We start from the raw sequence: 16,023 nt of genomic DNA, 5'->3' as shown, positions 1-16,023 counted from the left end.
TTGTTTATGAAATATACTGACATGCATCACTAAGCAAATCTCTAGTTCTCTGCTAATGGGACATTCTGTAATATGTCTTGGGTAGGGCATTGCTTTGCTGTTGATGTCAGTGGGAGCAGAAATACAAACACAAAGGGCACATTTTAAGACAGTACAGACAGGGACCGTGGGTCTGATTTCGTATGAGTTCGAGGGAGTTGTTTGCCTCCTTGGGCAGGCACAAGGTCAGGACCAGTATGAGCAAAGAACTGTTCTGTGCTGCAGCTGACCTCAGGGATTTACGTATTTTGTGACCAGTCTGTGCTCACGAGGCAATTCCCTGAGGCAGAACCTCAGGGAATGTACATCCAGCTTCTTGTCCTGTCAGGGGTTTTCACAAACAGCCACTTGGATGTAGAATTCAGAAAAATACAATTGTAATTCAGTAAAAGAGAGACACGGGGCTCCTGGGGTGGATCCAGTGGAGGGCAATGAGGGTGACTGGGGAACTGGAGCATCTCTCTTATGAGGAAAGGCTGTGGGAGTTGGGCCTGTTCAGCCCTGAGAAAAGACGGCTGAGAGGAGACCTCATCGAGGAGTATAAATATCTAAAGGGAGGCATCAGAGGATAGACCAGACTCTGCTCGGTGGTGCTGAGCAATAGGACAAGAGGCAACAGGCAGAAACTGAAGTTCCACTTGAACATGAGTTAGAACTTTACTGTGCAGGTGACTGAACACTGGCACAGACTGCCCAGAGAGGCTGTGGAGCCTCCCTTACTGGAGATACTCCAGAACCATCTGGACACAATCCTGTGCGACGTGCTCTGGGATGATCCCGCCTGAGCAGGGAGGTTGGACCAGGTGACCCACTGTGGTCCATTCCAACCTGACCCGCTCTGTCAATCCGTGGCTCTGTAACAGTGTCTTTTCACCACGCGGGGGGGACGAGGTCCGGCACGGGGCACAGCGGGGCGGCCGCACGGCGCCACGTCCCTCCCTCCATCCATCCCTCCCTCCGTCCCCTCACGGTTTCCCGCCCCTCGGCGCCGCCCCGGCCGGCGGGCGGGACGGAAGCGGCGGTCGCCGCGGCAACGGCGGGGCCATTTCCGACAGGGCGGCGGCGGCGCGGGGCTGTGTGAAGGCTGTGCGGGGGCCGTGCGGGGCTGAGGGACAGCGGCACATGGTGCCCAGCAAGGGCCGCACCGGCCGGGGCCCGCGGGCCGCGCCCGCACCGGTAGGTGCTGCGGGGGGGGCGAGCGGGCGGCGGCTCCCCCGGCGCTGTTGGGGTGTGTGTGTGTGTGTGTCTGTCTGTCTGTCTGTCTGTCTGTGTGTGTCTGTGTGTGTCTGTGTGTGTCTGTGTGTGTCTGTGTGTGTATCTGTGTGTGTGTCTGTGTGTGTGTCTGTGTGTGTCTGTGTGTCTGTGTGTCTGTCTGTGTGTCTGTGTGTGTCTGTGTGTGTGTGTGTGTGTGTGTGTGTGTGTCTGTCTGTGTGTCTGTGTGTGTCTGTGTGTCTGTGTGTCTGTGTGTGTCTGTGTGTCTGTGTGTGTCTGTGTGTGTGTGTGTGTCTGTGTGTGTGTCTGTGTGTGTCTGTGTGTCTGTGTGTGTCTGTGTGTGTCTGTGTGTGTCTGTGTGTGTGTGTGTGTGTGTGTGTGTGTCTGTGTGTGTGTCTGTGTGTGTCTGTGTGTCTGTGTGTGTCTGTGTGCCCGTGCCCCCCTGTGATGCGCTGGGAGGGGGTGTCTGAGCCATTCGGTGAAGGGTTGCTGTTAATCGTTCTGGTTACTTCGCACGTAGGTGCCACGTCTTGTCATACAAACCCAAAGACCAGCATGTTTTGCCTTTTGGAAAGAGGCGTGTTTAAATGCAAGCGCTCGTTTTCTTCGTGGTGAGAATTGCATCCCCATGGAAGTCGTGCTTCCAGTGTATTTTTAAAACTAAAAACAGTGTGATTTTTTTTTTTAAAGCTAAAAATTATCTAGTGTTGCTTAGTGCTGTGCTGTGTTCTTCATAATATTTTTGCAAAATAGTTCCTTTCTTGACACATTTTGCTGTTGAAAATGCCTGTATTGTTACATTTAACTCTTGGTGTTGATATCTGGTTTCGACAAACGTAGCATTTAATTTCTTTTTCTTTCAACTTGCAGGTTAATAATTGTGGTCTTCAGCTGGTTATCCAGACCTCATCAATACCAGATAAGAGCAAACCAGTAATTATTACCTTTTCTTGGATAACTATATGAATTAAAGCAGTTGTATGATTCATACAAATTTGTATGCTTTCAGATAGGAATTACCTTTTCAGTAGTCATTTGTTGACTTATAATAGCTAATGTATCTGATAGTATTTTAGTAATTTATTTCATGCTCTCAGGGGCATATAAAGTAAAAACAGGGCAATGTACTCTACCCTGCCACAAGCTTTATATATATATGTTTTCTTATGCTTCTGCCTGAACCCCTCTTTCTCCTGTACTCCTTACAGGGTGGGATTTTTTTTCTTTATTTAGTCAACTACATATACATGTGCTGGTAACTTCCATATTTTTATTTTGGTTTCCAACACTGAAGCTTTTTTCCTAAAAGAATGAATAAACCTTTTACTGGAGAAGTTATTATTTTTTTAAATAATTAGTAGAATTTCCTGAGAATCGTAGTTACTACTGAGGTTGTGTTTGTCTGTGTAGGCATTATTTGCATTTGAAAACTTTAACATTTGTCTTAAATGTTGTGTTACAGTTTGAATTCAGGATAAATAAAGAACCTTCATCTTTCCACAACAGACTTCTGCAGCATGATCTGGAAAAAAACTATTCAGGAAGACAAGGTGATATTCAGTAGGATTTGCTTTGTTTGTCTTTTGTATCTCTGTTTTATTAACTGAACAGTAAAGAGAGATTGTGTCATGATTAGAATATGTAAGAGTGACAGCTTTTCCTTCTTGCCTACAGTAATTCAGTATCATTACTGTTGCATTACATCCTTAACTTGCTATCCTGGTGCAGATGTCTTTTCTCATCACATGTTTTCCCCTCATGGAAGAGCATTCTTTCTTCTACCTACAAAGCCACAACCTATCAAGTGCCCTGCTGTTCATTCCCTCAAAAAGCCACACAGTTCTCTCTTGTAGCATTTTATGGGACATTTAACATCTTAGTATATTTAGACAAAATTAGTTTCTAATTCAGAACCCCAATATGAAAAGATAATTTTCCTGTTGTGCTTGTGTGCTTTTGGCTTTGAAAAGCAAGATATTGGTGATATCACTGCTAACTGTGGTGAGGACTGAAGAGCTTTGAAACAGCATTTCTTGACGTGCTACTGCTGCTTACCTGTCATGTAAAAACAGTGATTGGCTAGGATAGAAGATCAATTTAAATATTATAGCAATTCTTTATTCATTCTGGTAAAAAATAAAGACCAGCAGCCACTCAGAATGGTTGATTTTTAGGGATGTTTTGCAACTTATGGAGTAAATGTAAGTCTGCAGCTTGGTTTTGTTCCCTGCGCAGGAGACCAAAGAGTATTAAGTCCTTTGGTGCATAATAAGCAGCTCCATCTCCCAGTCCCATCCAGTCTGACAGAACTGTCTGGTTTGCAGTTGAAGCAGAGTACAGGTTCTTTGTCAGGATTTGGTGAGACTTCCATTCACACACCTACAAAATCCAGATCCTGACAAAACAGCCACAGTGTTAGTTCACGTGCTTCAGGTGACACTGAGAAAGATCTTGTCAGTCTCTCTCTCTTTTACTGGGTGCCTTACCAGAAATGTTTCCTAGTGCTCCCTTTGGATATTAAGAGAGGTTAGTAGGTCATTGTCAGGAAACCACTAGAAATATTTTTCAAAAATATGAGATAGGCATTTAAACAGAGATTTTTTATAGATCTTTCTGTAATGAAAGGGACCTTTCCCACATGTCTTTAGGAGGATGACAGTAGAAGGAAAAAGGTCACTTTACTGCCATCCTGTCGTGTTTCAGACTGATTTTTAAATCCCTGGTCTTGTGTTTATTGGCTTAAAGACATGTGACACAACTAATTTAAGACTTTTGCAACAATCTTGATTCTTTTTTTCTAGTGTCTCTGTTTTTTTCTTCACAGTTGTTTTGGTTTTGAAGGATACATAATGTTGCTAGAGTAGCTAGTGATAAAATGTTAAGAGTAGCACTGAAAAGATTCTAAATTGAACAACAAATTGTTTTACTCAAATAGTGGTATATTTTAGACAATAATGAACTAACCCACTATAGTAGTTGTCTTTGTGGAAGAATTAATGTTTTTCCTGTTAACATTTGATTTATTTGGAGGAAGAGAATAAAAAAGAAAAAAAAAACAAGAAAAAAAGGGGCAAACACATAGAAGTTGAGCCTGTATTTTTGTGGTAGTGTACATGCCCAGTGATTTGTTTTTGACCAGTATTTTTCAGTAGATCATGTTCCAAATAAGCCAAAGCTCACAGAACACATTTGTTGATTAATTTTGCAGGTATTTTTAGACATCTTACCTCTTTGCTTTTATATTAATGAAATGGGTAAAGATGAACACCTTTAAAAATATGTTTTAAAGGGCTGCCTGTTTCTTTCTTGATAATGGAGTGAAATATAATACCAATCATTACTAAGTATTGCACACACCTTTAAAAGACTTGGCATTTGTTTATGGCTCAGTGGGACTTTTTCAATGTGTTAATTGTTTAGTTTCTAGTTCTATCAATATCCACCTGATCCGTGTCTTTAAATTTATCTTAAGTTAGGAAATACCTTCTTTAAGTTGAGATTCTGAAAATATGAAACAATTATAGAGCTTTATGTTAAAACATCACTGGGGAATTCTAATCAAAATAAAAGCATCTACAAAATATCTGCTTACAACAAATTGTTGACCAAAAATCTCTCAGAAATAAAACAAATGGATGTACTTTGGAAAGAGGATTTAGGGGGATATAGCTGAAAATAAAAAATAGCAGGAAAGAAAACTGATGAATTATAGTACTGAATGGAGGCAAAAAGCACTTTGATATACTATGTAATGCTTTATTCTTAATAAGAAAGAAAATTTTGCATTTAACACCTGTAGTTAATGAAATGCATTTGCAAAGAAGTAATTCATATATTCTCTGTATGATTTTTCTAATAGATAACACAAATTTTGGGAGCAGTTCATCAATAACATTTCCTGTATTGCAACGCACTGCTGAAGAAAAAATCCTGAACTCTGATAGACTTACCCTGGAAAGGTGAGAAGGTGACAGTGCACATGCCACAGCACACTAATGTATGTATATTTCAAATGTCAAGTCCTATAAACCAAAGAGAAATTGCATAGACATAGAACACTGAATTCTGATGTCAGATTTATACAACATCTGATGAAAAACTTAAAAAATTGTGAGGCTGCATCTGTTGAAATTCGAGTGTGGTCACAACACAAAACTTCCATGTGGTTTCCATGTAACAAGCAAATCTCTGACTAAGAGGAGAGGAATTCAGAAAATTTTGGAAACACTTCTGCTATGTTTTCATGCTGATTTTTTAATAGGTAGGAGGAGTTACTTTATTTACAGACTTTAATTAGCAAACCTAATTACCTTCCTGTTACCTTAACTAAGATAATATACTTTCCTCTGGTCAGTCAGAGTGGGTGAGTTGAAGGTGGGTTACCAATTTGTTACTTACATGTGTGGTTTGTTTTTTTTGTTTCTTTTTTTTCTTCCAGGCAAAAACTGACAGTGTGCCCAGTTATTGATGGGGAAGATCATCTTCGTCTTTTGAATTTCCAGCATAACTTTATAACTCGGATCCAAAATATTTCCAATCTTCACCACCTTGTTTTCTTAGATTTGTATGATAATCAGATCGAGGAAATAAGTGGGGTTTCAACTCTGAGATCCCTGAGAGTCCTTTTGTTGGGAAAGAACAGGTAAAAATAATCAAACTAGCTTAAAGCACCCTACTTCTTTATGGTGTAACAACTGTGATCTGTCACTGTTTCTGTTACTTCCAGTTCTCAGTTTGTGATGTTGCTTTGAGACCATCCCTAACACTTGCTAAGGGATCCTGCTGAGGAAGGACACAGCTGTTGTGTGTCATGTTCTTCAGAAACTTCCTTTCTTACATACATTTTAGCAAGAATTCTGAAGTACTTTACATGTATCCATCTAATCTCGTATTCTGATCAGCTTTTAAATGTGTTCTTAGATTGGTGTGACAGGTGGAATGTCTTTTCACATCAGTTGGAGGATTCATTGATTATTTATAACCTACAGGAAGTATTTCTGCCTGATGTATTTAGCTGGGAAAAATACCAGGCAGATGAGTCATGAATTTGATGCTTACTTATTGATTCTGATCTTTAAGCCTCCAATACTGATAATTTAATAGAAATATCTGTGGAATTGCTCACGCACCTAAGGGCTGTGCCCTCATCTTGTTAACTTTCCTTATTTCCTTTATATTCAGTGTAGTGAGAAGTGGTGAACAAATTTCAATTATATGTAGATTATAAAAAATGTACTTCCCAATTCATCCTGTATTCAAACCTGGCAACTTTCAGTAGTGCAGTATATTACTGGAGCTAATACCTTTTGTATTAGAAATCTCACCTGTAGATATCAATTTTGTTTATAGTAAAATACTGGGGCATGGGAACTATAAATTTAAGGTGAGGAATTACTTTCCATATCATAACCAGGGCAGTTTAGCCTGTTTGCCTAGAAGTATGTTTTGGGGATAGTTGGGACTAGACATACTCAGGAGTGATTGATTACAGGTCAGACACAGTTGAAAGCAATTTGTTTTCAGCTTGATCTGTATGTGATCTTTGGTTACTCTTGAAGCAAATGCTTAACACATGTGTGTAATATCATCAGCCAGTAGATGATGCTGTTGAGAATATAATAGCCTAGGTTTGGAATCTGAGAAAATAGGACAGGACAGAGAAGTTTTAAGAAAATGAAGTTGTTCAGGTAAGAAGACACACTGCCAAACCTAGAGATCTCTGTTGTCTAGAAAGGGCTTTCAGAGTTTTTTTAGTTCTGTGTTCTTTTAGCAAACTCTCAAAAGCCTATGTCACTATAGTTTTTCATCAAAATGGTTTGAAATTAGCTGTTTGCCAGTAAGATTCTTTTTTAAATTACTATTATTTAGGTATCTGGATAGGTTGGTTGTCGACTTTGTTTTCTAGGGGAGCAAGTGTTCCTTCCTTTTCCTCTTTCTAGAAAAGCCACATACATACTGCTGCTATTGCATTATTGACAGTCAGGAAGGTAATAGTCTAAGGCATACTCATTTATTAATTTTTTTTTTCATGGTTCAGAACTTTGTTGTTCTTCTGTTACTCTTAGTAGTCAGGAAAAAATGGCTAATGAAAGATACTTTTAATCTAATATTAAAAATAATCTATGTCATAATTGAAATTTTTCAGAATAAAGAAGATCTCGAATCTGGAGAACCTAAAAAACCTTGATGTTTTAGATCTCCATGGAAATCAGGTATAGTACAATAACTTGATTACTTATTTTTCTTGTGTAGACATCACGTGTGTTCTGTGTCTTTTACCAAACTGTTGTTTCTTGAAAGGGAACTGGTGGCAAATTTTTCAACTTTTGAGGTCACAGAAGTAAGTAAATTAATAAAAGGGGACGTGGTGTTTATTTTGAATCTTCGTATTAAAGTCTCTTGTAATTCCAGCCTTGTACTTCAGGAAAGTTTCAGCAGTTAAAATTGAGTCCACTGGGTGTAATAACCCTCACACCTACACAATAGTCATCTACCACAAGTATTTGTGGTGCAGTTAAAGTACCACAGTCTTGGAAGTCATATAAAATTTTAAGATCCCATTGATTGTTGTGTTGTTTCTACTGTTGGTGGTCTTACAAAACCAGATCCCTTACATATATGGGGAAGACTTAAATCTGTGCAGGAAAAAGCAGAATGGGTCTGAGCTCTTCGTTGATTTGTGCTTGTGAAAGGACTTAGGTCACTCAACATCTGTTCAGGTTCTTCAATTTGATACTAAACAATCATTTCTGCTTCAAGGGGTGCATAAAGTTTTAGCTGTTGTACATGTAAGAAGATTTTTTTGTTTAATGGGTATGTCAGAAGCAGCATGGAGCATCAGGGGCAAGCTGGATATAGTATTCTTTGTAAAATAAATTCAAACCACATGTAATACAAAATGTCCCATAATTCAGATGTTTAAAACAACATGTGGTTATTGTGACTGTATGGGACCAATGTGTGAATTCTCTGCATTCCTCTTTTGACGGTTTTAATGTCTTACTGATTTCTCTGTGTGTGTTTATTATACAGTTGCTTGACAGTGAAGAGTGGGAATGCTTTAAAATAAAAAAAAAAGACAAAGACAAGCCAGCACTATAGGGAGTTATTGTTAAAAGTGCTGCAGTGAGTTTGGGGCTGCATTGAATAACACCAGGCAGACAATGTTCATGTTCTGCAGTGGCAGAGGCAGTCTGGGACCAGATGATGACAATGCCCTTGGAGCCTTGGCCATCTCCAAACGTGTTCATTCTAAGGTTTTGTGTGGTTATAATCCTTTTCTTGCTGCTGTTGGAAATTTAAGGGGAGTTACGTTTTTGATAAAAATACTTGCAGATAAAGCTGTGCCAGTCAGCACACTTTCACAGCACAACAGAAGGAATCACTGATGGAAATGAAAGACAGCATGCACAGCTCTTACAAGTGATTGTGATGTAGACTGGACTTGTTTTTCTCCCCTTCCTTTTTTTTTTTTCCCTTCAAGTATCTGTACAACTGTCTTTACATTAATTACAACTTTACTAGGAGTTGTGGGCATAGTGCCCAGCTGGCTGTAGCTAGATCAGCTTCATGATGATAGTCCTACTTTGATCCAGAGAACATAACAAATTACCCTATGTAAGGAACTAATACTGTGGAATATAGTAAGTTATTTTGGTTTTCAGAATGTTTGAATCATAAACGTGTATGTGAAGGGCACAAATGTTAAAAAATGGAATTGGGGGTTTTTTGCTTTTTTTTTTTATAGGTTTATTGTATTTTTTTTCATGGAAAGACCTAATTAAAACTACGAACTTCATTTCTATTAATAAATTACCTTTTCGTTCCTTTCCAGTTTAAAGATATGCAAGTTATCCCGTTTAGATTCTTTTTTCCTGTCTTTGAGAAATGCAAAATTTGAAACACCAGTCTGCTGTACATAGTATTAGTTCTTTTTGAAGGCATAATGAAGGGAAGAAATGCTGATGTATCTGCTTAGTGTATTAGTGCCCTGTTTGAAGGCTGTTCTTTGTTATTGTTGTTTGCTTATGTAACAGTGAATAAGGGGCTCTTTTAACTCTATTTAAATGTGTAGTATTTTTATTTGGGGCAGCCTTCTAGTCTATCTTAAGAGATATTTCTTCTACATTGTAAATTTTTGAAGAACAGATTTCAACAGCAGAATTGGCTGTGAGAACTTCAGAATATGGTTTCCAGTGTTCCAGAATGTAACAATTTAAAAAACAGATCAGTAAAATTAGAGCCAGCCTTACCTCAGTGGTGTTCTACAGAAGGACAGCAATCATTGAGCATTGTTAATTATGCACAGAATCATTTCTATGTTCCCAGTGATCCCAGATGATCATTGAACAATGACCTTGTGTTATAGTAAAGTACTGGAAATACATTAGGCTATCAAAAAATGTTAGCTGTTTTCATTATACACAGTAGTTCTATGTAAGATGAGAGATCTCAGTGGGCACTCTGAGTAGATTGTTGTGGTTTAACCCCAGCCAGCACCTAAATACCACCAGCCCCTGGCTCACCAACACCACCCCTCCCTGCAGTTGGACAGGGAGGGGAATCAGAAAAACAGGTGAGACCTGTGTGTTGAGGTAAGAACAGTTTAATTGAATCAAATTAAAATCCAGTTCTAAAGATAATAACAGTAATTATAATGAAAAGGAGAAAGAGAGATGAATAAAACCCAGGAGAAAGAAGAGGTGAGCAGTGCAACTGCTCTCCACGTCCTGACCAATGCCCAGCCTGTCCACAACAGGCAACTGGCAGTTCCTGGCCAAGTCCCCTCAGTTTATGCACCAAGTGTTCCATGGCATGGAGTGTCCCTTTGGCCAGTTCAGCTCAGCTCTCCTGGCTGTGCCCTCACAACTTGTGCCCCTGCTCACTGGCAGAGCATGAGACACTGGAAGTCCTTAACTTAGGGAAAGCACTGCTTGGAATAACTGAAACATCAGGTGTTGCCAGCATAATTCTTGCACTAAATCTAAACCAGCACTGTAACAACTATTAAGAAGAAAACTAACTCTGTTCCAGCTGATGTGGAATATAAATACTCAAATAGGATGTGTCCAGAATATGAATATTACTGATTTTATTTATCAAAAATAGTTCTAGAGCCTAGCTAGAACTTATTTACTCTTGTTAATGTTCATGGAGTAGTAGCAGTTAAGAGGCAAGCTGGATTCATGTTTTAGTCTTAGTCTCTCTCTTCCTCTCTCTGGGAGTGTAAATCAGTCCTGCAGATGGAATGCAGACTGAGAAACTTCTAAAGATGTAATGTTTCCAAAAGGTTGGAGGTGAGGAAAAAGAGAAGGAGAAAAATTTCATTTTTGTTGACTTTTGGGAAAGTATTCTGGTTTATTTGGATGCTGGGTTCTTTGGATGATGTGGTTTGCTCAGAACTTTGAGACTTGTCCTGCCAAGTGAGAAATATACTGGGAACTGGATGAACTTTAAAACATTGAGGTATAGTATTCCACAATGCTAAATGATAGACCTTATATGATTTTTTTTTCTTTTTTCTTTTTCAAATCAAGTTTTTAAATGCATTATACTTAAAAAAATATCTTCATGTAATAAGTGGCCAAAAGAAAGTTAAAACCCCCCCAGTGTTATGTCTAATGAAATACTGCACTTAATGCACATGCCTTACAAAAATGACAAAATGTGAATTCTTTTGTCATACTACTACTCTTTACCCATGTTTCTACATGATTTATTAAGGCTCTTGATCCTAATACTGCCCAGTAAAAGTTTGTAAGAATACAGCATTTTAGTACCATGAATTGAATTTTCACGTGGAGACTCTGTTTCTATGATTAACACACTAATATGGACACAGGATACTGCATCATTCAGGGACCCTACACAGGAATTTTATTCTAGAATGCTTGAAGTGTAAAAAGTCATTGGAGTAATTTCTTGTGTTCTGTTTAGTTCTGTGAGTTCCTTTTCTTGCCAAAAGTTCAAGATATAAGTAGAAGGACAAATAAGGCAACCTGATTGTTTACAGATGTGAACTTCTTTTTAGTAATCTCAGAAATGTTTTTTAAAAGATGCAACTTTGTGCATTTAATTATTTGTGCAATTTAATTATTAATGAGTGATTATTGGGGAAAAAAACCCTTCTTCTGAGCTCTGTTTCATAGCAAAGTATTCAAAGGTACAAGCAAATGAGAAAACAGAATAGTGGTTTTGTTCAGTGTTTACAAGTAGTCTTTGACTTGAAAAGGCAAATAGAAATGGTTAACAATCCTTTTTTATTTATAATTAATAGAAAATAGTCATAGATATAATTTCTTTACAGTATTATCAAAGTATTACTTGAATCATCCAAAAGAAGGTGATAATAACTTGTATTATTCCATATCTAATAGTACATATGAGAAGCTGGTGTCCCTTCATGTGGGCATGAATAATTGAAACAGGAAATCCAGTAGAGTTAATCTGGAAACTCAGCAAAGTGTGAGAGTATCTCTGTACATTGCTGATGAAATCATTATCTTTGCAGTAGCAGTAAAATGCCAGGATTAATATTCCACCCTGTGTCATGCAGTAATTCTGGCTAAGCAGATATCTGCAGAGGTCTGTGCTCTTCATGCCAACCATCTGCTCTCAGCGTTGCTTTTACAAGTTTTTTTTGTCTAAATGTATTCTTCTAAATGGTGGCATTTTCTGTTCCTCTTGCTGTAATGTTTTTTGTATCCTGATAATTTTTTCCCCTGCATAAAATGCATGTAAGTGGATAGTTTAATTAGCACTTGAATCAAAAGCAGGCTTAGGGTGTTATTTAATTTTGGTCTTGGTATCTACTTTGATGTGTTTTTTAATAGAAAAATTGCTGAAGTACTGTTTATAGCAGCATATTCCAGTCATATGCCACAGACTTATATATGGGTACATACATGAAAATTACCAACTCAAACTGTTAAATAATAGCTGCCTTGCCTCTTCTATTCCAGGGAGTGTCAGGAACTTGCTGTAAACTGGCACAGCCAGAGTTGTGCTGGTGTAAAGCCCCAGGAAGTTCACTGTCCCTGGGGAGGTGACACCAGGGAAGGTGTGCCTGAGGACTGGGCTCAGTCCTCGCAGTGGCCCAGCAGATGATCATTGTCATTGAAAGGGACAATGTTAGGACACTGTTAGTAGCTCTGTGCCCTGTATCCTTGGATGCACTGCCCCACAGGGTGGCTGGCTGGAGTCTTTTCCACAGGAAAACCTGCTGCCTTTTTGCCACACAGCACAGGTTTCACTGAGAGTGTGACAGGCACATTCCCCATGCAGTGGCTGTGCTTCCCCTTCTCCGTGTATGCAAGTCATGCATAAGTGTCTGCATGGGTGCTGGAGGACAGACCACTGTGAGGAATAAATACCTGCACAGAGAACCTTGTGTGGATCACTGAGGAATACTAACCCATGTTGTGTCACCAGAGCAGTAATCAATGCCTTTGTAAAACACAATTGTTTTTCCAGAAGTTAAACATAAAATTAAGGAACATTAGCTATTTTTACTCTTTTTATTACTTTTTTTTTTTTTCATTGTCACCTGAATCTTTAGAATAGGGTATAAAGTATAAAAGCAAACCTCTGGCAGCTGCCTGTTTACTGTAGCTCAGTCTCTTTGTTTGATCCCTGCATTTTCTAATCACAGGAAGCCATGAGTTGCTGAAGTGCTGAGGACTGTCAAGCAGATGTGCTGTGTATCCAAACTAAGGATGCTGCTGCTTCTTTCCTAACTTTTGAGTATGTCTTTCTGATCCCAGCAATTACCTGCTCATAAAACTTCCTTGGAAGTTGCAATTTCAAATGGTTGTTTTCTTCTTCAGAGAGCTGTGGGTGCTACTGGCCCCTGCCTCACAGCAGGTTCCTGTCCTCATGACCTGCTGCAAAATCTGTCTGTGGAGCCCCTGTAGATAGAGCTGTGAGTGCTGCTGCTGACTTTTTAAGAGTCATGAAGGGAAATTGGTGCAGAGTTCTGTGATGGTAGGAAGGTAAGATGCTGCTTATTTTTGCAGCATAGGCACCAGGAGGTTTGTTTGAGTGTCTTTGCAGACAAATTAAGGATGAACCATGCACAAAATTTCCTCATTTCAGCATACCTTGGTATCATCAGCGTTATCTTGGTTTTATGGTGTCTTTGAGGTTGCTGCTGCAGAGCAGCACAGCTGAAGTAACCTGATTTCTGATGGCAGGAAGGAAATGTTGGCTGAGGTTTACTGCAGCATGGCCAGAAGGGTATTAGTGAATACTCATTCTGAGTTTCTGGCAGACTGCAACTTGTTTTCAGCTGTTGGGTATGAGTGTCATGGTTTATAAAAATACACAAGCACACTATTGCATTAACTCGATTGTTCATGTTTACTTTTTTTACAAGAAGTATGTGCAATGTGTATCTGTTGTATATGCATATAAACCACAGTGAGCATGTTTGTCATATCTCTTTCACAGATTACTAAAATAGAGAACATCAGTCATTTGAGTGAACTGAGGGTCTTAAACCTTGCCAGAAACTTACTGACAATTGTAGAAAATCTGAATGGACTGGATTCCCTCACAGAGCTCAACCTTCGTCATAATCAAGTCTCTGCTATAGTAAGGAGCAAAACTCTTTCATTTTTCCTTTTTTCCCCTTTTCTTTGATTTTTGACAAAATGCACTATAACTTCTTTAAACCATATCAGCATTTCAGATTTGTGAAATCTTGTGTTCTCCTGTGTTGTGTCACTCACGTTTTTCTCCTGCAATACTTCAGTTCACAACATAAAGGTGAAAAAAAGAGAAATTAATATTTGGTGTTATTGTCTTTAAATGTGATCAGGGAGGCTGGACTTGGGTGGCCTTTAAAGATCCCTTCCAACTCAAACTTTGCTATGATTCTATGATGAATTTTAATGCTTCAAATTTTGAAAGGTGATGATGTTTCTCTAGCAGGGGGGTAAAAAGAGTTTCTGGAGCAGATTTGTGGTCTGCATACAAATTTAGACACTTTGCTTCCTCACAGTTTTGTTTTCTAGAAACAGTCCCAATTTCTGTAGTTTAGGTAAGCAGTCAGATCATCTTAAATTTCATGATCTTAAGAACGTTTCTGGGGCAAATGCAGAGAAAAAGGTATTGATCATAAAAGCAGAATTTCCCAGTTCAAGTTCAGCCTAGCACTGGAAGTCTTCATGTTCTAAAAATAAAGTTTTTCACTCCACAATTTGAGTTGTAGTTCAGGTATGGCAAGTATATTCTTTGAACAAGAGCCTTTTAAAATAAAACAGTATTTATTTATTACTTGTATGACATTAAAAGCACGAATCTATACATACCATGAGCTATGAAATAACTCTTTATTTTCCTGTTGTGAATTAGGGACACTGTTTCTTTGAAAGACTGATCTGCTTGTTTGCTTTAAGGTATTAAAAGTTTAGAATTTTGGATTTTGTCACCTGCAGCTTGATCTTAGACTTGAAGGAGGACTGCTCAAGGTGTTCACCATCTTTTCACAAAACAGCTCCTGCTCTCTGTGTCCACTGCCCTATAAGACTTTGTATCAAACCTGAAGTAGCTGGAAGCTTTTTTTTTTTTTTAATAATCCTGCTTAGTGTTTGCTGTCACACCTCTGAGACTTCCAACATATTTTACAGGGCAGTAACATATCATTTTAGTTATGGCAATTTGTCTTCTCCAGTGATTAGTTGAAATCATTGCTGCTAAAGGATTATTATGTGTGACCCTATAATGCCTTCTGCATGTGTATATCCACTGATTTCATGTGTGCCCACCCCTTTAGGCATCAGCACTAAGTAGCCTTAGGGGCAGAGGGGATGTCCAGATGTAATTCTCTGGTGAACTCCAACTTTCCATGGTCTGACCTGGGAGGATTCAGAGCAGCTCTAAGCAGGAGTTTTGCAGCTGCAGACTCGACCACGTAAGCCCTGCTCACTGTACCCAGCAGGGACTCTCAGCAGCCCTTGGTAGCTCACATTTCAGTAATAGCAGCTCCGTGGTTTGTTTAGAGCTGCCTTTGTTCACCTGTTTGGTTGGAATGAACTGGTTCTGGAATGCTCTGTAGATGTGTCACAAATCTGATGGAGGGAGGAAGAGCTCTAGATTGGATTGTGTGGCCAAAATCAAGGCAGTGAGCTCTGATGCTCCTTTCCATTTCTGAGCTTTGTGTCCCCTGGCTTCAAGCAGGGTAAGGAGATGCTGGCTTGGAACAGAGGAGTTAGGTGTGCAGGCTGAATGGTTTGTGAGTCACTGCACACTGTGCTATCTGTCTGTTATGGATTTATATTTCACAAATGAAGTTACTTGATATGTTAAATGATCTTACTTGATACGTTTCATCTTACTAATATTTGAGCTATTTGCTGTTTAGAGGTTTTCTGCAAAGGTCTTTAGTGGCATATATTAAATTTACAGTTGCTTATTCTGGAAGCTCATTCCTTTTTGAAAATGTTAATTGTAGAGGTTGTAAAGGTGACAGAGTCCTTCAGATCATTCTCTAACAGAAGAGTCACTGCTGTTTGGTGGTGCTTCTTGCACTGCTGTATTGCACTTCAAAAATCTTATTTCAGCAAACCTTTTTCTTTTTTTTTCTTTCCTTTTTTTTTTTTTTTTTAGCGTGTTTATCCTGCAGCTTAAGTGCTGAGACAGCACCTTGGCTTGTTTCCCAAAAGCCTGTTCAAAAAGCAGCAGCAGCCCTATCTTCTTTTTCTTTTAACATCATTTGCTTTGCAAGTGATGCAGCGTGTTCTGCAGAGTGGGGATCTGCACTGAAACACTCCC

At 39.0% G+C, this 16,023-nt stretch overlaps 1 protein-coding gene across 3 annotated transcripts in view; it reads left to right on the top strand.

Moving 5' to 3' along the window:
- Positions 1-1,113: 1,113 nt before the first annotated feature.
- Positions 1,114-16,023, top strand: part of LRRC49 (leucine rich repeat containing 49) — a 43,373-nt gene continuing 28,463 nt past the window's right edge. The window contains exons 1-7 of one of the 3 annotated variants that reach the window (XM_027644516.1): positions 1,114-1,215; positions 2,122-2,184; positions 2,714-2,801; positions 5,111-5,210; positions 5,690-5,893; positions 7,397-7,463; positions 13,699-13,842. In XM_027644516.1, coding sequence (XP_027500317.1) covers positions 1,162-1,215; positions 2,122-2,184; positions 2,714-2,801; positions 5,111-5,210; positions 5,690-5,893; positions 7,397-7,463; positions 13,699-13,842 — 720 coding nt within the window. In that variant the 5' untranslated portion in view covers positions 1,114-1,161. Of the gene's footprint in view, positions 1,216-2,121; positions 2,185-2,713; positions 2,802-3,495; positions 3,685-5,110; positions 5,211-5,689; positions 5,894-7,396; positions 7,464-13,698; positions 13,843-16,023 lie in introns of those variants that run through there. The other 2 variants (XM_027644517.1, XM_027644518.1) reach the window with 2 other exon arrangements.

The sequence above is a fragment of the Corapipo altera genome, unplaced genomic scaffold, assembly GCF_003945725.1.
Source record: "Corapipo altera isolate COAL_440 unplaced genomic scaffold, ASM394572v1 50, whole genome shotgun sequence".
Taxonomy (NCBI): domain Eukaryota; kingdom Metazoa; phylum Chordata; class Aves; order Passeriformes; family Pipridae; genus Corapipo; species Corapipo altera.
This window is presented reverse-complemented; position numbering and strand designations above follow the sequence as displayed.